This window comes from Callorhinus ursinus, unplaced genomic scaffold (assembly GCF_003265705.2).
Source record: "Callorhinus ursinus isolate GAN/ISIS: 27379988/994484 unplaced genomic scaffold, GSC_fseal_2.0 scaffold4, whole genome shotgun sequence".
In the NCBI taxonomy this organism is placed as follows: domain Eukaryota; kingdom Metazoa; phylum Chordata; class Mammalia; order Carnivora; family Otariidae; genus Callorhinus; species Callorhinus ursinus.
The window spans coordinates 20633633-20655307 of NW_027397066.1; the positions used below are offsets into that span (position 1 = coordinate 20633633).

The following is a 21675-nucleotide window of genomic DNA, read 5'->3' on the forward strand; positions in this document are numbered from 1 at the left end:
GAATGAGTGTATATTGGATAAATGAATGAAGGATAAACACTGTACAGGCCTAAAGTTGTTACCTGTCACCCAGGGTCACTGACAGCCTTTCATCTGTGTGGAGCACTGCACTTCCGAGCACTTAATTACTGATCTTTCCACACCACCTTGATGGGACAGCATTATGTTTACCTGACAACAAGGAGTAAAAAAGAATGCCTATAACCATCTGAAATATCTGGTGTTTAGTTCACTGGCTTGGCCCACTCTAAGATCTCTCTGATGGATGAGATTCCAAATATCTAACCACAGGAATCCCAGGTAAGCCCGACATTCAATCTTCAGTTCTTCTATTGATGCGTGAGGTCCCAAGAGTACAGGAACGGCAGCTGAGGAGGTGGCCAGCGGCGCTCCTGGGTCTGGGGACTGCCTCTATTACCAGGTCAGGGATCATTTCAGTGTTTGTTTGTTTTTAAGATTTTATTTATTTATTTGACAGAGAGAGACACAACGAGAGCAGGAACACAAGCAGGGGGAGTGGGAGAGGGAGATGCGGGTTTCCCGCTGAGCAGGGAGCCCCATGCGGGGCTCGATCCCAGGACGCCAGGACCGTGACTTGAGCCTTAATGGCAGACGCTTAACGACTGAGCCACCCAGGTGCCCCCATTTCAATGTTTTATGTGGAATGTCGAATTGGTCTGTACCTGAAAATCGGTCCTCCTTTCTGGAATCTTGTATGATCACAGGGATTCTGTATTTACTTAAAACTTTTATTTTTTGTTCATTGTATATTCCTTACACTAATTTTTATTTCTTACGATATTATATTAAATGTCATTTATCATGATTACTGTTAGGAGTTAAATTGTGTCATTCCCCCTACCGCAGATTCATATGTTGAAGTCTGAACGCCCATACTCTCAGACTGTGACCTTATTTGGAAAGAGGGCCATTGCAGATGTAATTAGTTGAGATGAGGCCATACTAGCAGAATGGGCCCGTAATACAGTATGACTGGTGTCCTCACAGAAGGGGAAATATGAAGGACACACACACAGCAACAGGAAAAATGCTGCGAAGACTGGGGCCCTGGAGCTGTCAGAAGCTGGAGAGAGGCCTGGCAGGCTCAGAGCCTAGGTCAGCTCTTTCCCCAGACCTTTCAGAGAAAGCACGGCCCTGCTGACACTTGACCTTGGACCTCTAGCTTCTAGAAATGTAAGACAATAATTTTCAGTTGTTTAAGCCACTCAGCTTGGGCTGCTTTGTTCCAGCAACACTAGCAAACTAATACAATTACTGAGTTTTTTGGCACCTCCTTAAATTTTATGTGGAAGGCATAGGTCTCTCCCCGCATCCCAGGCGCAGGCCTGGATCACCCTGTGATCTCTCCATCTGCAATTCACTTATGCCAGCATCTAGGTCACTAGGACGTATGGTGAAAGGAAGCTTTTACACAAAGAATGAAAAAGAACCTATGAAAGCAATCTTTTGCCACAAACGTCCTGGGCTCGGGGGTAGGTATCCGGAGAGAAAGGAGAAGGTATTATTCCAGACTTCGCATCCCCAAAATACAAACCCTCTATCTCTGGGGCCCACTGTGCAGAGCGGGCCACCAGACAAGGCTCTCAAAGGAGCCACACATCATCGGTTCCTCCAAGCTCCCAGGCCTCTCCTATTCCTGAACTCTGTTCTACAACAAAACTCATGTCCGTTGAACTCTTTCTGACTGGTCTTAGTCCACGTGGCCCCCTTTAAGACTTCCCCTCTGTTCTCAGGCCTCAGCCTCTCTGTTCCCATACAACTGTTAACATCACCCCTGACCTTCTCTTTGCAGGCTAAAGAATAACACCTCTTTAGCCTTTCCTTATAACTGTAATCCTTTAATCCGGCCCTGAAAATAAGAATTGTTCTGTGTGTCCAGAGCCCGAAGGCCATCAGTTTGACTTAAATGTAAACTGGAATGGTGGGAGGGGAGGGTCTGCGGTGGGGGGGAGAGAGAAAAGCAGGGTGTATGCCCCGCTCCATTCCCTTGTCTCTATCTCTCCTGGTGTTCCTTTCTTCAATAATTGGTTTCCAAGAAAATCTGGCTTGTGTGAGGAGTCTGAGGGAACGAGTCTGTTCGGAGAGACAGTTTCCTGCTTGCTGTAGTAAAGTAGCTACATGAGACCCCAGCCCCCAGCCAAAGTGCCTGATACATTTTTTTAAATTACCCAGACAAAGCTGGTACATGTGTATTATACATGATTACATAAATTATACATACAAAGCTGGTAGTTTTTGTTTCTGGTTTTTTTACACTTTTTCTTTAGCAATTTAGTTATATATATATATATATATATATATATATATAATCTAGTTATGTTGAGGTATTCCGAGTTCCCAAAGGAGACTGCCCCATGGTTCTGCCCCTAGAAACCCCACTATTAGACAGGGGTGTAGAGGCAAACATAAAAATTATGAAACGCAAGGCAAAGGACCCAGTTCTCAGTTTCTGTAACTCTTGTGGAGAATGGTTACATGAGGATGAAAAGTTACACCAATATCAATACTCGCATGCATTTCAAATTTAGATTATAAACATAAATATGAAGACTGTCTGCTTTTATGTTTTATCCTAGGCCAAAGTTACCAACCATTCTCAATAAGCAACATTACTATGTTGATTTATTTTTCAGAATCCTTCATAGAAGATAATTTTCAAAGAAAATGAATTATCAAGTGCCATGAAAGGAAGGATTTACAATGAGATCTGGAGAGAGGAATAGTTTCTCTTCTTAGAAAAAAAATGTTGTGAGGGAAGAGAGGGGAGTTTGCAGGTGGAAAACAAAAAAAGTGCGAAGACTGGGCTATAGGGCAGACCAGACACAGTCCATGCTCCAAAGCTGAATAAGGGGGTGTGGGAAGAACATTAGGGTTGAGGGCTAACGTATGACGACTTCTCAATCCTTATCCAACATCATGTTGAATAAAAAGAAAATATTGCACTTACCTAATGGTCTGATTATGGTAGCTTTTCAAATCCTGTCCAATGCTGGTGGTGACTACGATCTGTGTGGGAAAAATACACAAGATCAATTATGCCCCAACACTTCACATCATAAATACAGTCCTAGGTATAAATTACTCATAAAACGGGCTGCGTAGTCTCTCACCTGATCCGTTTCTGCAGAAATAAAAGTAATACTTTACTAGCCCTGTGTACATTTTAAGATTAAAGAAATTTACTTTCTCCAAATGACTTCACATGGTAACCATAGCCATCATGCAGTTTCCCCCAGTGGGGTTCAGATATTTCCAAGCTAGAAGCCACAGCTTTGCTTGGTGTACTTGTGCTCAAAATTTTGTGGCATAGGAAGAGAAGGAAATGCATAAGATACTACAAGAGGCTTATGAAATTTTACTTTGATTCCATGAGAGCCTTCAGGGGAGAAACAGTTGGTGCTGAGCATTCTTCATGCACTGCTGCTCCCCCCTCTCTTTCCCTAAGCATGGAGAATCGTCATTGTCTTTTCAACAGTGACGATGTTTTTGTTGATAATGTTGTTAGCTGTCACGCATTCTTCTTGTGTCTTGGATGGCTACTACAACATAAGCCTCTTGAGCTAAGGGGCTCCTTCTCCCCCCACCCCTCCCACCCCCAGTGCTAGCACCGAGCAAGGGTTTAGAAAATATGTGCTGAGCTAACGAGGGTCTCAAAGGTGTGGCTACAACACTGTCTACGAGAGGCAAACTAACACAAAAAACAACCCAATTCATCCATATGCAACATGTTGGCTTAGAGAAGAAAATGACTCCAATCAGTTGTTTCTCTAAACCAGCCACTGGCTTTAAGTCACTTGTCCATTTAGTCAAAGCAATGAGTATGGTAGTCCCACCACAGAGGCGGATGTCATGTGGAAAAATAATAATACGGTTTTGGGGAACTTATAAATATCTTAGGAAAACGAGATAAGATGGAAAGAAAGTAGGACAAAAGGGAAAAGTCTACCAAACAACAACAACAAAAACCCAACCCTACTTCTTTTTTCTTTCCATCCAATCTGGTCTTTTTAATCCTTACCTCAACATACTCTGCTAAATTAAATTCATCTCTTTAATTAAAAGACTACTTTGATTAACTCTGTTCCGGCTCGAAAATCTTCCATGACACCCTGCCACCTTGCAAATAAAAATCCAGATTCCTTGATAGTCAAGATTGTCCACATGCTACCCCTAAAGACATTTTTTTTAATTCTATTAGTTTTCTACAGCCTGCAAATTTCCACCCCAGCCTGGTTTATCTGCTCACCCCCAGTGATGTGCTAAAATGTTCCCTCCTCTCCTCTCCATCTCAACTCCACCCAATCTGTAGGAACCTTCTCTGTGAAACCTTCCCCGAGCATCCCAGCATGAAGTGCTACCTCTCTTCCCCGAGTCAGTATGAATCATTTGGTAATTAAGCTCTCCTTATGACATCCTGTCACCTGCGTAACGCTTCTCCCATAAATAGTTGATAAGCTCTGTGAGCAAAGAGCCTTGCATACATAAGGTGCAAAATAAATCTGTGATTTGCTCTGATGATTTGATACCCGCTTAAGTGACACAGAGTACTGAGCTGAGCTTCACCTCAGGAGCAAGCAGCAACCAAGCTGCCATATAATGCCATAATAATCCTTATGTAAGTGGGAAGCTGGACAACAGACCACAGCTAGGTCACCTCACCTTGTAAAGGAAACCAACAAACATACAAAAAAATTCCCAGCTAACCTGTTACAGACTCTTTTTAGGGAGGCAACAAGGAATGACCTGATTTCTTTTCTCTCCAGGAGAAGGAAATGTGATAGACATAAACACCAAGGGAAGCCTGTGTCTTATCTAATACATACGACAAACAACAGGTCTCTTCCACTTTTGTTACCGGAAAATCACAAATCAATAAGAAAAGCTGATGAGGAAGTAAAATAACGAGAAAAAAAGGTAGCACGTCGGCATCAAATATGCCAAGAAATGGAGTGGTCTTCCGTTATAACAACAGATTCGCCATAATCCATAAAATCTGCATTATGAGAGTTTGAAGCAGTTATGTGCAGTGTTTTATAGTACAAAGCAGATAAATCCCCTCTGTCCCACCAGAATGATCACTTAGTTTTGTTGGTTATTATTTGGTTAATGCCAAATGTCAGCAATTGTGTAACTGCCAAAAACAGTCAAACCATTTCTTGGCTGAACTAGCCAATAAATTTCCTGTAAAAAAAGAAAAAGTCATAGATCTGATAACACTGTATAAACATGACCGATGCTGTTTTAACATTTATCTCCACAAAGCCTATCTCCCTCGGGGGAGGAAAAAACCTGAACTGCTCAGACAATTGTGGACATAGAGCAGGCTATATTATTTAGTCATTCACAATATGGTGGAAAGAAGCACTTTAGAAGTTAATTAGATGGGATGGGATTCTTATGATTTAAACTTCCATTGATAAATGTTTGCTTGAAGAAGTGTAGAGTTGTAAAGAGTTTATCATTTACCACACATCTCCTCTTGCAGGCACCCTTGCTCCCTGCCTTTACTGCAATGCCTAACGTGGAGGGACTCACGGAGCGTGCGCACAGATACCTTGCCTCCGTTAAAAGAGATATCCAGTCGAAACCACTCCTTCAGAGGCATGGTGAATTTCGTTTTCACAGCAAGGTCTTCTCCTTTGACGAGATGCATTTGGATATGCAAGTGGCCTACAAGGAAAATTAAAGCTCGTGAAAAACGACAAAAAAATACTGAGGACTGGGGCATCTGGGTGGCTCAGTCGTTAAGCGTCTGCCTTCGGCTCAGGTCCTGGTCCCAGGGTCCTGGGATGGAGCCCCGCATGGGGCTCCCTGCTCCACCTGCTTCTCCCTCTCCCACTTTCCCTGCTTGTGTTCCCTCTCTCGCTGTCTATCTCTCTGTGTCAAATAAATAAATAAAATCTTTAAAAAAAAATACTGAGGATGGCATGAAGTCACTGCACCTTTCTGACAATTGTCCTAAGGAGCTCTCCGACCAGAACGTGGGCCTTCTCCCTACAAACAAGAAAAAAGCAACAAAAGAACGCACAAGTGGATCCCTTCCTAAAGAAGACATGTGTTTTAAGCTTCCAGGGAGGAAAAAAAAAAGAAAAAAGAAAAGTTGACAAGAATCCGCATTTAAAAATCATAGCTCTCACTGAACTGCCACGTTGATGGTATCTTTCTTAATTCCAGACATGTCTGCCAAGGGAGCACAAGAAAACTACCATATCATTTTAAAGGTTCAGTTTCATACTTACCCTCTTCAGTGAGAAATACAGACGGTGTGCCATACATCTCATTAGAATCAACAAAGTACAGAATCCCACAGAGACTGGCCTTGCAATAATGGAGTAAATAAAGCCACAATGAAACAGTAAACCTACAAGAGTGAGGAGAAAGAAAAAAAATCTGCAGATTGATATCATCCAAGAACAGGTAATTATAGTTAACAATGACCAAGTAAATTGCTTTCTTTCCAATGAAGGGATGAATTTGCCTTCATGTTCATCATGGGAGATCAGCTTGCAAAGCTTGATTTTTGAGACAAAGGAGGTAGTTACAGTAACTGTGAAAGACAGGAGTTAAGAATCACTGTACAAAACTAGCAGACATTGTACCTTGCACCAAAAACTCTGTTTCTGTGCCTCTTGGAGAATCTCACATGCCTGCCATTTGAATTCTTGATTAAGGTTTAGACAGCCAGACATAAAATAAAAATCTGGATTTTAATAAGAGGTGATTTGATAAGAAGCTATTCTAATTTCCATGATTAAAAGAAAAAAACATAATTAGGGCTTTTCGAGCAATTTTGTTTCCTTCCAAGAGAAAAGCCTTAAGGTAGAAAAGTGTCATAATCTGCAAATGGCATTGCTATATATTAATTGGGACACGTAGATACTATTTTAATGCACACATTAGGTTGTTCAGGATCACAGTTCCGGCTGACCCATATGGAACAACTAATCTAATTGTTCCATTTCTGGACCGGGGCTATTTTAGTTGAAAAAAGTATTGTACATCTGTGATTTGTGGGGTGAGAAGAAAATAACAGTAGTGAACCTAACTAGGACACATTTAGCCAAGAAGTGTGATCCATCCATCACTCAGCAAATATTTGCTGAACGCTTGCTTGACGCCCCACCCGTTGTGTTAGTGACCCGCAGTTCCAAGATGGGGAGCTGGGAGTAACTGCATTTTGCAGGTCAAAAAGGAATCAAGGTCAAAACAAATGTACCGAGTTCTCGCCATGACTCCAGTAAGCAATTCACAGTTTGGGTTAACGTGGCCGTGGCCCCGAGTTCTTTGGGGATATATCCAAACAAGTCCTTTAGAATTTTCTGGGCTTTCTAATCTGGCCTCAGAATCAGTTGGTAAGATATGCAAACAGATGGTGCCACACAGCTCCCTCCTGACCCACCCAGCTGAGCAAGCTCATGAAGATAAGTTATTACAAGGAAGCTTAGCAAGAACATACGCTCAGTAAAGTGAGTCAAGATCTTTCTACAGCCAGCAGCATGGGAAGAATTAAATCACTCTGCTAAATCCATCCAGTCTGAGGTGAACCAGGAACTGTTTTCAGCATCTTCAATTCAGCAGAAGGAAAAAAATATATCTGGGTTTTGCTGAAATCAATGGAGGAGATCAGAAGTTGTGAGATTTCAAGCAGCTCATCCAATCTTTCAAGACCAAAAAAGCAAAGCAAAAGCAGCGGTGTGTGCTGGCTACGGCTGGCTGCACCCCAAAGCTTGCAAGGCCTCAGGCTCCCACACCTTGCTCCCCTGCTCGTGACATTCCTGGGACCAGCACAGAAAGTCCAAGGCAAACTGAGGACTGCTAATGGCAAGAATAATTCGGGAACGCTTTGGACCACAAATTCTGTCTAAGCGGTGTGGATCTCCACATTTTCCCATAGCATATCACCACGGTGTGTCCTCCTAAGGGATTCCACGAGCCTGCCCTGGTCTTCAGATTAAACAGAGTACTGCCCCACCAGCCCCTGTCATCTGCCCATTCTTACACTGGGTAATCTATCCGCTGGCGTCGGGTGGCCTCCAGCTCTCGGTTGTGAAACCTTGGGAACTTCTTCACAATGCCTGTGTTTTCTCCACTGGAGGCATAGAGAAAGCCCAGGATGGTGACCACATCTGCGAACAGCAAGAACACCTGCCTTTCAATTATCTCCAGAAAAGCCCTGCTTCCCCACTCACGTTCCTCCTGGAACCCTCTCCCCAGCTCCGATCAAACAGTTACAAGAAAGCATCTGAAAATATCAGCGGACGTTTATTGAACACCGATTATATGCTGGGCGCCTGCTAAGCCCTTTACAGAGAGCTGTCTCAATTTGTGTTCACAGCAACCCCGTAAAGGAGATTGTAGTACGAGTCCCAATCTACAGATGAAAAGCCCCAGGCATAGAGGCAAGATAACTCACCTAAGGTCACAGCTAGTAAGACGTAGAGCCAGATTTTATATTCAGGCTCGGGTTCTAGGTTCTTAACCATTTCACCTGCTGCCCTTCCAATGCTAAGGAAAACGTCTGGAATTTGTGCGACAGCAGTCACAGTTATCATGTGAGTAGCCCTGGATCCCATCCACACTGCTGTGACTAGGCCTATATCTCATTTAGCTAGCTAGCTACCTACAGAGATTCGTTTAATCCTCATTATTATCCCCATTCCGCAGACGAGGAAATGGAGGCACAGCTGCCCAAATGGAAGCCTACGTTGATATAACACAGAATGTGCCAGGCAATGTGCTAAGCATACCATTCCAGTAGCGATCTCATTTAATTTCACAGCTGTCTATGAAACGGGTGCTATTATTATGCCTATTCAACAAATGAGAAAACTGAGCCCTACAGAGGACCGAATAGTAAGAGGTGGAGCTGGGACTCAGACTCAGGCAGTGTGGTTTCAGAATCCATGCTCTTAGAAGTGCACAGGTTTTTTTCTTCTGTGCAGACTTTCCAATATACTCCACACATTACTCTATGCAAAAATGACCTACCAAACCCCTTTAAACTAGGGAGCCTTTCTCTTTATTTTGCAAATGTGGGAGAATTCTGTGGCTCTAGAGAAGATGGGGTGTCCTTAACAAGTCTTAAAAGGAGAACTGAGTTATCTCATCTATATTTAATACCTACTGCTTTAAACGGGGCCACGATAATTTTTTTTTTTATTTTCCATACCCATTCCTCCCTTGGAAGAAAAAAAAAATCACTGAATTCAACTGAAGAATAAAGAACTCTTTTCTCTTTCTTAAAATGCTCTTATGTCTGTGATTAAATGCTGGAAATCATCTATTTTGCTGGGCTTCCTGGAAAGGGAAGGGTTAACTTCTAAGCAAGTCACCAAATGCCTCTATTGGCACAAATTAAGGGAGCCTCAGCCTGGGATATTGGAGACCCCAGCTCTCATTCCTCAATGGAGAGAAATATCTTATTATAGAGAGAAAGGTACCTCCGGTTCATTAAAACTTAGAAATCACAAGAGCAAAGTGTTCATAATCTCAGACCCCTATGAGTATATCTAATAGAATTAAATAAAATAGAGCCAAATTGTCCCCAGTGTCCACAAATCTCCCTGTTTGGTGAGAGGTAGAGAGGCATTTGAAGACTCAGAAGGATACAGTTATCAATTCCAATAGACACAATGCAAACTTTTTTTTTTTTTTTTACACCTTGAGCTCAATTTGGGGACACTAGTCTTGCTGGTTTATTATAGAGATGGGTTGGGGGATTGGAAATGGAAATACTGCAAGGGTGTCTTTGGAATCCAGGGAGAAAATCACCAAGCGGTTGCTGTCGGCCCAACCTTGGTTTTGCTTCCACTGTGTGGAGTGGAACATAAAAGACCAGATGGCCACGTTAGCCCCCTAGGAGGCCTTCTGCTAGTGATTGCTGTTGAGTTACCCAGTGTGCAGTAGAAATATTTATCAAAAGGAGCAGGATTTGATTCTGTCCAACCTGACTCCAGTAAAAGGAGGCTTAATAAAGAGGTTTCCAAAGTGAAAGGAGTTAAAAGTCAATGCTGATGAGCCTCTCCTTTATCCAGGGATCAAAGTAAGGCGGGTTGAGCAGGAGAACTTGCAGCAAAAGATGTGGAAGGAAAAAAAAAAGTCTAAGACTGAAAGATCTAAAATAAATTTTACAAAAACACATACCTTTTGTACCCAACAAAACCAAAGCGATGGCGGCTTTCTTGTAAAATCTGCAGATTGAATAGTTCTATGATTTGGAGTTTTACTATAATTTTTCCTTCAGTATAATATTGCCTTCCCATTTACTTAGAAATAATAAGAATGAAATTTCAGAGCAGGAAACGGATGTTAGAATTCAGCTAGCCCAGGATAACATAGAGGCTTGCTTTCTATTAAGTGATTGTGGCTGCTTGGAGCACCATGCTTGATTAGCGATGGCTGTCATGGGCACTAGAATGGGGGGTAACAGCACCAGTATCATTCTCCATGAGAAATTTACAGGTAGGAAAACTTAACTCCAAAGTTTAGGTCCAAAGAGGTTAAGAGACCTGCCCAGTTTCCTCTAGAATGTAAGTCCCAAGAGAACAAGGACATTACTTCAATCACTACCCCTTCCCTAGAGCCCAGAACAGTGCCCAACACTTGATAGAAGTTCCATAAATATGGAGGGAATGAGTGAATGAATGAACGAACAAACGAACGAACAAACGAACAAATGGGCACAGTATGGCCAAGTCAGGATCTGAACCTGCCTCTCTCTTGCTCAACTCCTTTCACAGTTCTGTAAGGTGTCCCATGCTGCCCAAATCAGATCACAGTCTCTCTTCCTTCAGACCCTTCCCCCAAATCCATTTCTCTGGCTAATCTTGAATGAAGAAATTAGGTAGGAAAAAGGCATCATTACAACAAACATAAAATACCAGGAAGGCAGTTCAGATTTAGAACCCACCACCTTGACTGTTTTGCTTGTTTTAGTTCCTCAAATTTTAGAGCAAGAAGAGGCATTAGATTTTGTATGGCACAAAATCCTTCATTCGGAGACAAGAAAAATGTTAGTGTTTCACCGAAGGGTGCATGGTTAATAAGAGATTCAGGTATGACTCAAAGCTGGTCTCCCGCTACAAACCAATGGACTTCTTATTAAACCACATCACATCTCACGGGTCTTCCCAAAGAGATGGGTGCTGCCTTGACCCTCCAGGACCCCACCACCACTACCCATCCAGGCTCTCCTTCAGGGTAGAGCTTGGCTCAACAAGGGCCTCCTGGACCATCCTGCTTCAGCACTATGGCTAGCGCCTACGGAGCCTGACAAGGAGACCCTATCTAATATTGGTTGTTAAATACTTTGAACATCACCTCTGAGCGGGGTGGCTGGGGTCGGTCATGTAGCCCATTCTCCAGGTCAGCAGAGTGATCAGAGCCCTGACATGGATACCTGCTCTGGACACAGTCCCACGTCCATGTAACGTGCTTCAAACACAACCACAATGGTGCAGCTGAGACCTCAGCCCATTTGTGGAGAACAGATAGTCTTGAGGCAAAAAGTAACTGACTGTAAGTCTGTAAGTGGAAACAGGAGGAAAGGAAGCTAAGATGTTCCAACCTGGAGAAGGAAAGCTAGAGTGCAGGTAACTCAACAGTGGTTTCCAAATGCAAGACATTAAAAGGCAGGAGTGTTCGGGTGTTTCATTTTCTTTAAAACCAAAGCCTGAGAACTAAAACTCAATTTTCTAGCAAGTATGATTTAGGTCAGAACTTCCCCCAAAGGATACAAGGCAGTGAAGTGGGCGAGTAAGGAAGTCAGTGGAATATTCAATAGTAGGAGTGTTAAGAATAAAATAAATTTCACTCCCAGGAATTTATCCTGTGAACATACTTGTAGGTGTGCACAAAGATACGTGTACAGGGATGTTCGGTGAAACCTTGTTGCTAATAGTAAAAGACTAGAAATGACCTGCATGACCATCAGCAGGGGACAGGTGAAATAAATTATGGGTTGTCCGGCAACAGGATGCTAAGCAACTACTGAGAAGAATGATGTTGTGTAGCATACACTGCTATAGAAAAATCTCTGCCGTATTGTTAATGAGTGCAGGACAGAGTTTATGGTGTCTTCCCATGTGTGTGTGAAGAGAGGGGCTCTCAACTTAAGGCTTATAGGAGCAGAGAACATTTCTGGAAGGAGACACAAGAAACTAGTGCGAGTGAGTTTGCCTCTAGGAAAAAGACAAGAACGGGTGGGTGGGAGCTCACTCTTCCTCCAATCCCTTTTACACTATATGAATTTCTTTTACCAGGTACATGTATTCCTTTTGAGGCTAAAAAGCAGAGAACAAAGTCTGAGCACTGCCGTGCAGGCCAGGAGCTGGGGCCAGCCACATTCAGAGGCCTCCCCGCCCTGGGCCTCTGCGGCTATTCAATCTGCTTCAAAGAGGCAAAGTCCAGTGGGGAAAACAGGATGATTCACATCAGTAAAAATTCAACTTAAAAAAAGAGTATTCCTTTCTAATTTAGAACCTGGGTTAGGGCTGTATTAGCATATTTCAGAGAGGCGGCATAGCAAAGCTTGGACTCCCCTGAAACAAGCTGAGCCTTGGTTTTTCTCCCCTGAAAAGAAAGGATGAGAATAATACTCTTTCCCATGGGACTATTACGAGGATTAAATGAGACAATGTGCACGGAAAAAGTGTTCTGAAAATCATAAAGGGCCACGCAGATGCGAGGCATTAATTGGTGTTATTACTGAGAAATTCAGACCACCGTGATTAACTGGAGGGAAAAAAAGAACTAAGTCTCTCTCTCTCTCTCTCTTTTAATAAAAGTGCCAAATACATAGTCCTCATAGTTACCAACAGTATCATCATGTCATTGACTTAAATAGTCTCACTGCATCAACTGGTATTTTCCCAGAGACAGGTAAAGCCTGGCTCCCCTATCTGACTTAGCCCCTCCATGACTTTGTTGTAATGGAATTTTGTTATAAGAAATCACACTTCTAATCCATTGGGTTTGAAGATGAGAAGGATTTTTGGTGAAAGGAAGAGAGAGTGGGAAAGAAGGAAGCTGCCATGTTCCCCAGTTTCTGAAGTAAGCGGCAAGATCAGGAAAATGTTCATATAGATGGACAGCAGGCCAGAATGTTTAATACACCTCAGCATGGCATTTCAGAGCCTTCAAAGTGTAGCCCCCAACCCGCTTTTCCAGTCCAATTTCCTGAATCGTCCAACTCACACCTGACATTCTACCTGGGTGAACAAACAGAGCATGAAGCTGCTACTCTGTATTTCCACCCTGTGGTGGACACTGGCAATCGATCCGCCCGCCACTCTTTCTCACTAGGCACAGACTCAGCCTCAGAATCCTTCTCAATACCATGATCTAGGTGGCCACCCCCAAGCCCGCTGGCGTGCAAGATGAAACCTATTTGCCACCCCTCCCATCGAGGGATGCAGGCTCATCGCCATTCTGCCACAAGGCTCCATTTTCTCCTCTGTGCGCTGTGGTTCATGCTTTCCCTTCTGCCTGGATGCCCTTCCCCCTACTCCTTTTCTGACTATGAGAACTCTACTCATCCTTAGACTCTCTGTTCAAAAGTCAGCTCCTCTGTGAAAAAAGCAAAGCTCTTGGGAAGCTTGGGTGGCTCAGGCGTTAAGCGTCTGCCTTCGGCTCAGGTCAGGATCCCAGGGTCCTGGGATCGAGCCCTGCCTGCATCGGGCTCCCTGCTCTGCAGGAAGCTTGCTTCTCCCTCTCCCACTCCCCCTGCTTGTGTTCCCTCTCTCGCTGTGTCTCTCTCTGTCAAATAAATAAATAAAATCTTTAAAAAAAAAAAGAAAAAGAAAAAAGCAAAGCTCTGAACATATAAGGACTGCTCAGCAACTTTTTTCAATGAATGAATGACAATAAATAAATAAATAAATAAATAGCTTCATGACATCCCTCAGCAGTATAGGCTAATAGTTACATGTGGGGTTTGGGAACCAAACTACCTGGGTTCAAATCTCAGCTCTATCATGAAGAACCATGTGACCTTAGACAAATCTCTGAGTCAGTTTCCTCCTTTGTAAATATGACAGTAAGATGCTGGGCAGATTAAATGAGATACATAGAGCACTTAGCACAATGCCTAACACATAGTGAGTACTCAGTAACAGAAAGTAGCTGTTACTATTGGAAGCTGTTTTTTCCCTCCCCTTTAAGCACCTAAGACAGAGGGGACCAGGTCTGCATCTTCTAGCCTCCAGACTTAATAAAGAAATTGATACATAGTAGGTGCTCAATATTCTTTGCTTAGTTGACTTGAACATGATACACATTGTATGGGGAGACAGGTACCAACAGAGGGCTAGGGAAGGCCAGAGGATAGAGAGTTAATTTCTGATTGTGGGGATGAGGGAAGGGAAGGGAAGGGAAGGGAAGGGAAGGGAAGGGAAGGGAAAGGAAAATGGAAAAAGGAAAGGAAAGGGCTTCGGGGGGTGGTCAGGGAAGAGGAGTGGAAATTTGAGCCAGCTACCGAAATATGGGTATGATTTTGCCACGAGGGGTGGCAGTGGGGAGCAGGTACTGGTGGGCAGTGGGGAGGGCTATTCTCTCTAAAAGGCAGTGATTTAGTCAAGGTAGGGGATGGGGAATCCCAGACTCAAACTAAGAGGGCAGAGCAAAGGTGGGCTCGTGCGTGGTTGCAATGGAGAATCACTGACCAAGAGATTGCATCCTTACCCAGCACAGCCCAGACGGGCTCCTCCCCGGGCAGCTGCGGTGTGTGTGAGGGCCTCGGGAAGACACACAGCTGCCCCCTACCCCTGTGTGCTCTCTAATGTGGCAACACAGCTGTGTGAGGATGTCACCGTGGGATGGTCACACACAGGCCTATGAGAAAAAGGTCCTTGCCCCTTGGCTAAGATCATTCATCACTCAATTCACAAATGGTCATGCATGCCTGCTGTGTGCTAGGGGCTGAGGTGGTGGGCACTGCACAAAACAAGGCAGGACCTTGGCATAATGGAGCTTGCATACTGGTCCAGAGACACGCATAACCGGCAAAAAAGCAATGACGCATATTTAATTACAATGTCTGGGGACGATGAGGCTGTGCAGGAAAATAAAGAGAAATGACAACCCGGGTGGGAGTGGCGGCGGGGGGGGTTGCCATCCGAGATAAAGTCGGCCAGGAAGTCTTGCCTCCTGAGATGACATAACACAGAGGCATGACATAAGGCGGCAAGCCGTGGAGGGGAAGGGGGCAGTCATGTGAGCGGTCCCAAAGGGAGAATGAACTTGGTCAGCTCCAGGAGAAGCCAGCAGGCCCGTGTGGCTGGAGCCAGTGGACAAGGGGGCGCATGGCAGGAGCTGCGGCAGGACAGGGGACAGGAACAGGAAGAGGACAGGGACCCCTGGCCAGGCCGCGGGAAGGGTCGTGAGGGGCACTCGTCCTCACCACAATGGGAGGAACCGCCTGCGGGGGTGGGGATGGGACCTGCCCGCCCTGGCTGCCCTGTGGGGGATGAGGGCAAAGCTGGGGGGGCCGTTTGCAGGCTGTGACATCCGCCAGTATGACAGCAATACACGCGGTGAGTAGGACTGAATATGCAACGTTGTCTGGAGATGGATGCCACAGGACCCGCTGACCGCTCCCGGGAGGACAGGCAGGAGGACAGTCCAGGTGCGCCTCGAGTTGTTGCCCACGTGGTGGATTGCTTTTTCTCGATGAGGTCATGTGCGAGTCAGGCACGCGTGTGACCGGTGAGGGACGACTGCAGATCCGTGGTCCCCTCCCCCCCAGGAAACGGACAACAATAAGCGCAGCCGCAGGTGCGCAGTGCCTGGCCACCTGTGGCCCACGTGCCCAGACCGCAGCAGGAACAGGTGCACCAGAAGGACACGTGGCCAAGCCTGGACACACACGTGTCCCAAAAGGCTGCTGACTGCTGATCTGGGGTAGGTTTTCTCAGCAGGGCGGGACAAGAGTCTGCCGCGTGGCCAACAAAAATCAGACCAACAGCCTGGACTGGCCCGGTCCTGGCAAAGGAGATAAACTGCCGGGTGTGGTGGGGGAGGGCTATGTCCGGGTGCACACAGCCGTCACCTCGGGGGCCTAAGCTAAGCCTTTGGTGGAGAGGCACTCTAACCATAGTCACAGAACAGCCCTCTGCATGGGGACTTGGGCTCTCTTTCTTTCTAAAGGAAAAAGAAAATGAAAGCAAGAGGGTACTTCAGTTCAGACGTCGAGCCCTCGTAGGACACCAGGCACTTGACACAGAAAACATTCCCCCACACCCCACACCAGCGCTGGCTGCAGACCGCAAGGGGACAGGGCATGAAAGGCGGCCCCTCGGCTCCCTTATGCCATCTTGTTGTTCTGACTTGACTCCTGTTCATCAAGAGCCAAGTAAAGAAGCCCCTGCTAAGAGCAAGCCAGAGGCCTGGCCCCCTTCCATCACACAGCCGTATCAAGAACAAAGGTCATGGACACTTTCCATAGGGCGGCTGCACACTCTCTTTTGATTCCTCTTTCAAAGAGAGGGAGAGGAAATGTTCCCCTTTTCGGTGAACACATCGCAGCCACGCAAACAGAGCTGGCTTTGAGAGTGCGTGGAACACCCCACTCCCCATTTTTTGGTGACTTTAATGATTAGAAAAGGCTTTCCTCTGCCTTATGCTTTTATTAGCTTGGTTCTCACCCCAAAAGTAATGCTCGGAAGAAGGTGGGGAGAAAAAAGTCCCACTGAGCTATTCTGGAGCTCAGTGAATATGGGAAGGAACAACAAAAGAAAGGAGAGGTAGTTCACATATTAAGGGTATGTGCAGGCACCCTAAGACCTCAGCCAGTTCATAAACGACTTCATTTGAAAACTTCCAGCTTGCGATTTAGTCATTCTTCAATGAGAAATATGTGATTTGCCACACAAGAAATGGAATCATTACCCCTTGACAAAATTGAAGGCAAATCAAAACTGGCTCTATGTGCTTCGTACTTCCTTCTCCTTAATAAATTAAGTCTCCCTGTGGAAGACATTCCAGAAAGATGCTAGCATGGGGCTCTGCCTGGAAGAGGGATGCACGCCAATCACCAAAACGCAGGCAGCTCGACCGGCCCACCCCGTCCTACCCCCAACTCACGTACACACAGAAAAGGAACCTGCCTTCTCCCTCTCCAGCTCTGTATTTAAAGCCCCACACAAGCCAGCCACAGCACAAGGCTATTCAGACCAAGTGCAGGATAAGAGTGCATAGACCTACGCACACATAAAAGTGCGTGTAAACGCTGGTGAATTCTGAATAAGGTCTGCAGTCTAATTCAACAGTACTAGGTCAATGTCGGTTTTGTGGTCTTGCTAGTGTGCTACAGTTATGAAAGCCCTCACCATTTGGGGGAAGCCGGGGAAGGGTACACAGGACTCTCTCCCACCTTTGCAACTTCTTGCAAATCTATAATTATTTCAAAATAAAGAGGTTTTTTGTTTTTTGTTTTTGTTTTTTGTAATGCCACATGTCTTCGTTCTAGGGCAGATGGCCTCTGACCACTCTAATCACATCTGGTTAAATAGATCCTTGAAGTGTCCGTTATATGCAAGGCTGTTTTGGGGTGGTCTCAGGAAATATTCGTCGCCACTGTTTTCTCAGTGTTCTTAAGTCATCTTGCCCCAAAGCAGTCCTCTTAAAGACCAGGAGGGGTCAGGCACCTCCCGAGGAAGGGTCTGCTGTCACAGGCCCGTGGGGGTTGGGTCACAGTTACTCTAGATCCAAATCCCACCAGCTCTGCCTCTGCTCCGGAGGTCTGGAGCTTTAAGATGCATCAGGGTCATGGGAGTGTGTCTGAAGTGCTGATTTCAGGACCCTGCACTCCACAGGTCCTGACCGAGTAGGATATGGATGGGGCCTGGGAAGCTGCACTGACAACAAGAGCCCTGCGTGATTCTGTCTCAGAAGGTTCCAGGGCTACACTTGAGGAAACACGGTCAGATTCCGGGTGAGTGCCTGGGAGCACGCCCAGGTTAGCTCCCCACCGCAGGATGACCAGAAGAGCTGGCAGGCGCTCAGCATCCACACAGGAATGTGCCCCTCATACCAATGGAGAGAACTAAGAGTGCACAAGCCACAGACCTCCAACCCCAGTGCTTATGGAAGGTCACGGGGACCTCCTGTATGGGTCCTTCGGAAGCTGTAACCATGTGGCTTTTAGGATACAGTGCAGTGTTTGGGCTCTATCATCATCATGGCTACTTTTTGCTGAGTGCTGATTATGCGTTAAGCAAATTACATCTCATTTAATTTTCACAACACGGCTCTGAGGGAGTTGTTATTTATCATCCCCATTTTACAGATAAGAAAACCGAGGCTCTTAGAATTCCAAGGTTACATAGGCAGAAAGTGGCAGAATCAGGAGTTGAACCCAGGGGCTCTGGGCTGAAAACTACTGTGTGATACCACCTTTGGCACAAAGTCTCCTCTGGTTCTCACCGCCTCCTGTATAAAACACTCCACTTAAATGTAACTGATACTCGAAGGATTCATGAAGGGAGAGAGGGAGGAAGATTTTCCCAGTGTCTGTTTTGGTGGCATTAACACACCTTTCCAACTTCAGACCCAAACCTCTCCAGGCCCCTCCATGATCTCCGTGACTCTCCAGTGCAGTCTACTCTCTCCTACTATTTCTTCTCTCTTCACCTTTTTATTCCCCGCCCCACTTCCTCCCCAAAGTCCTAAACTACAGGCTTGGTGTGCCCATCATTTTGCCCACCTCTCCCACTGACAGAGTAAGAACCTTCTCCTGTCATTCTCTCGTGATACAGGCTATCTGAAGAAAAGAGCATTAGGTTCCTTGCAAGGCAAATGACCTACCACTTTCAAGTGGACACTGGGGAATCTTGTTTGCTCGAAGGTTCCAAATATAATCCATGTTCCACTCAAGGCACACTTGATGATCTTTGAAAGGGCGTTCAAAAGGTGGGACCGTCTTCAGCAGAGTATAATTTTTCGCTACAGCATGTAGCAAATTTTCCTCCCATTTAACATTCAAGTCTCCGCCACTGTATTTGTGAGTAATCCAGGCGCGTAGTATCACCGCGGATACTGCAATGGAGTGTCTGATGAAATAATCATCTCTATAAACCATGATGCTTGGAAATTTCACATGTACTATTTGTGTCCTGCTGGTGTGAAGATGCTTCTCGTTCTTCCACCTCTTTTTGTACACAGGGATGCTACTTCTGAACTCAGATGAAACAATCGCTTCCAGATTGACGACACAAGGCTGAGAGCATAAATACTCAACCGAGACTTCGGAAACATTGCGAACATTCCCTTCAAAGACAGTGAAATAAATAAAGTCTTTGTAAGCCACGCTCTGCTCGGCTTTGGGGGTCACCGACGTTGTCAGGGAAGTCTGCCTGCCCAAAGATGGCACGATGTTCTGAAAAGGTGGAAAAAAAAAAAAAGAAAGGAAGAGAGAAAGACAGAAAGTTTAAAAATCATCACATTAACAGATATGTGAATCATTTTCCGGGGATAAAAAATAACCAAAGCACTGAATGTGGGACATAAAAGATGGCAAAACCACTCCCGAACAATTAGAGAAAAACCAACACACACACACACACACACACACAAATGAAGATTAGGCCACATTTAACTCTCTCCCCAGACTCAGTAGCATCTGCTGATCAAAATGGGACTTTCAAAGCTACGTGGCAATCATTCCAGAGTTGGTTTCCAAATGGAGGAGCTAGTTCGCAACAAATCCAGTAGCGGTGAGCCTGCCTTAGCGTGAAAAGGAGAGGAGCCAGCCTCAGACATTTCCAAAGCATTGTCCTGACTTCAAATGGTGATCAGATGCAGCCAAATCAAAGGGTGGGGGAAGAGTTCAAAGTGCACCCGAGAGGGAACATGACAGGGATGCCCCCTTTTTCTCCCGTAAGTTCCGAGCCAGCACAAGCACGCATGACGGATGGACCAGCAGGAGGTTTCCACTGCTCCGAGTCACACACAGGCAGGCTTGGACCACAGACTGTGTCGTCTGATTCTTTCACCATGGACGGTGCTACATAGGCCAAGAAAGATTTTAGCTGTGTGTGTTATTTCTCTAGTTCTTTAAATACGAAGACCTCTTAAAATGGACATTCCTTGCCGAAGAAATCTTGGAAATTGGTCATGAGATCAAGACAATGTTTTCACCATATGATACAAGAGTTCTTCTAAATATAACTTCGTGATTCAGGCATCCAAAACACAATAGCGAAAAGGTTACTTTGGACCACTTCACACCCATTAGCATGGCTATTATCCAAAAACAAAAACAAAACAAAAATAACAAGCGTTGGAGAGGAGGTAGAGAAACTGGACTCTTTGTGCATTGCTGGTGGGAATGTAAAAATGGTGTGGCCACTGAGGGAAACAGGACAGCATCTCCTCAAAAAATTAAACCTAGAATTACCACATGATCCAGCAATTCCACTTCTGGCTATAAGCCCAAAATAGTTGAAAACAGGGACTCGAAGAGATACATTCATAGACATACTCCCATGTTCACAGCAGCATTATTCACAATAGTCAAGAGGTAGAAAGGACCTCAATGAATAAAAGGATACACAAAATGTGATATATACACACAATGGAATATTATTCAGCCTTAAAAAGAAAAGGAAGTCTGACGCATGCTACAAGATAGAAGAACTTTGAGGGCATTATGCTGAGTGAAATAAGCCAGGCACAAGGAATAAATACTGTATGATTCTACTTATATGAAGAACCTGGAGCAGTCAGATGCATAGAGACAGAAGGGAGGATGGTGGTTGCCAGGGATCGGGGTTGGGGGTGGGGGGAAGGTGATCATGGGGATTTATTGTTTAATGGGCATAGAGTTGCAGTTTTACAAGAGGAAAATAATTCTGGAGATGGACGTGGTGATGGTTACACCACAATATGAATGTACTTAACGTCCCAAAACTGTACACTTAGAAGTGGTGAAAATGGTAAACTTTATACTGTGAATATTTTTACAAGTTTAAAGAAAAAGGTCAGTTTTCCAAAGAGGGAAGATATAAGGATCCCTTTCTTCACTTCTGGCTGAGGGTTGCAGGAGACGCAGAAGGGGCTAAGACACAAAGCTGGGTATCAGGGAATTGTGTTTACAAAGAGCAGTAACACCAGGCAGGACGTGATCAGGGCTCCAGTCAAACTATAAGCAAGTCCTAAAGGAGTACAGTCCCAGGTGAGGGTCATTCTACTGGGGGGCGTCTAGAATAGCCTTCATGGAAGGAATGATATTTCAGCTGGGCTGGGAGGGGAGAAGAGAAGTTCTTTAGGTAGAGAGGAACAGGGAAGACCATACAAGTGGTGTGAATAGCTTAAGCAGGAGCAACACAGATGTACTAGAGAGAGGGCAGATTGGTTTGACCAGAGAACAGAACAGGGGTAAAGACACAAAAAGACATGAGGATATGAGGTTGAAAAAAAAAGGCTGGGTCCTAGCTCTGAAGGACACTGAATCCCCCAGCCCAAGGAATGTGGACTTTCATTCTACCGACAGTGAAGAATCAGTGAAAGTTTCTGGAAAAGGGAACAGTGTTTCATTTGAAAGCACCGATCGTCAATTAGAAACAAAGCTGACAATCAAGAAAAATGAGCAAACGATAGAGTTCATCAATAAGTAAATTCCCACCGACAGTCAGAGAAAGGCAAGTTGAAACCACAATG

General features: G+C 45.0%; 1 protein-coding gene across 3 annotated transcripts in view; it reads right to left on the reverse strand.

Annotated features, from left to right (window-relative positions):
- The window catches only part of SEL1L3 (SEL1L family member 3), a 100148-nt gene that overhangs the window by 67738 nt on the left and 10735 nt on the right, over positions 1-21675 (reverse strand). For all 3 annotated transcript variants that reach the window (XM_025886929.2, XM_025886926.2, XM_025886927.2), the window contains exons 2-6: positions 18823-19393; positions 8021-8147; positions 6261-6382; positions 5576-5691; positions 2969-3027 (exon numbers count right to left, since the gene is read on the reverse strand). In XM_025886929.2, coding sequence (XP_025742714.1) covers positions 2969-3027; positions 5576-5691; positions 6261-6382; positions 8021-8147; positions 18823-19393 — 995 coding nt within the window. The remainder of the gene's footprint in view (positions 1-2968; positions 3028-5575; positions 5692-6260; positions 6383-8020; positions 8148-18822; positions 19394-21675) is intronic.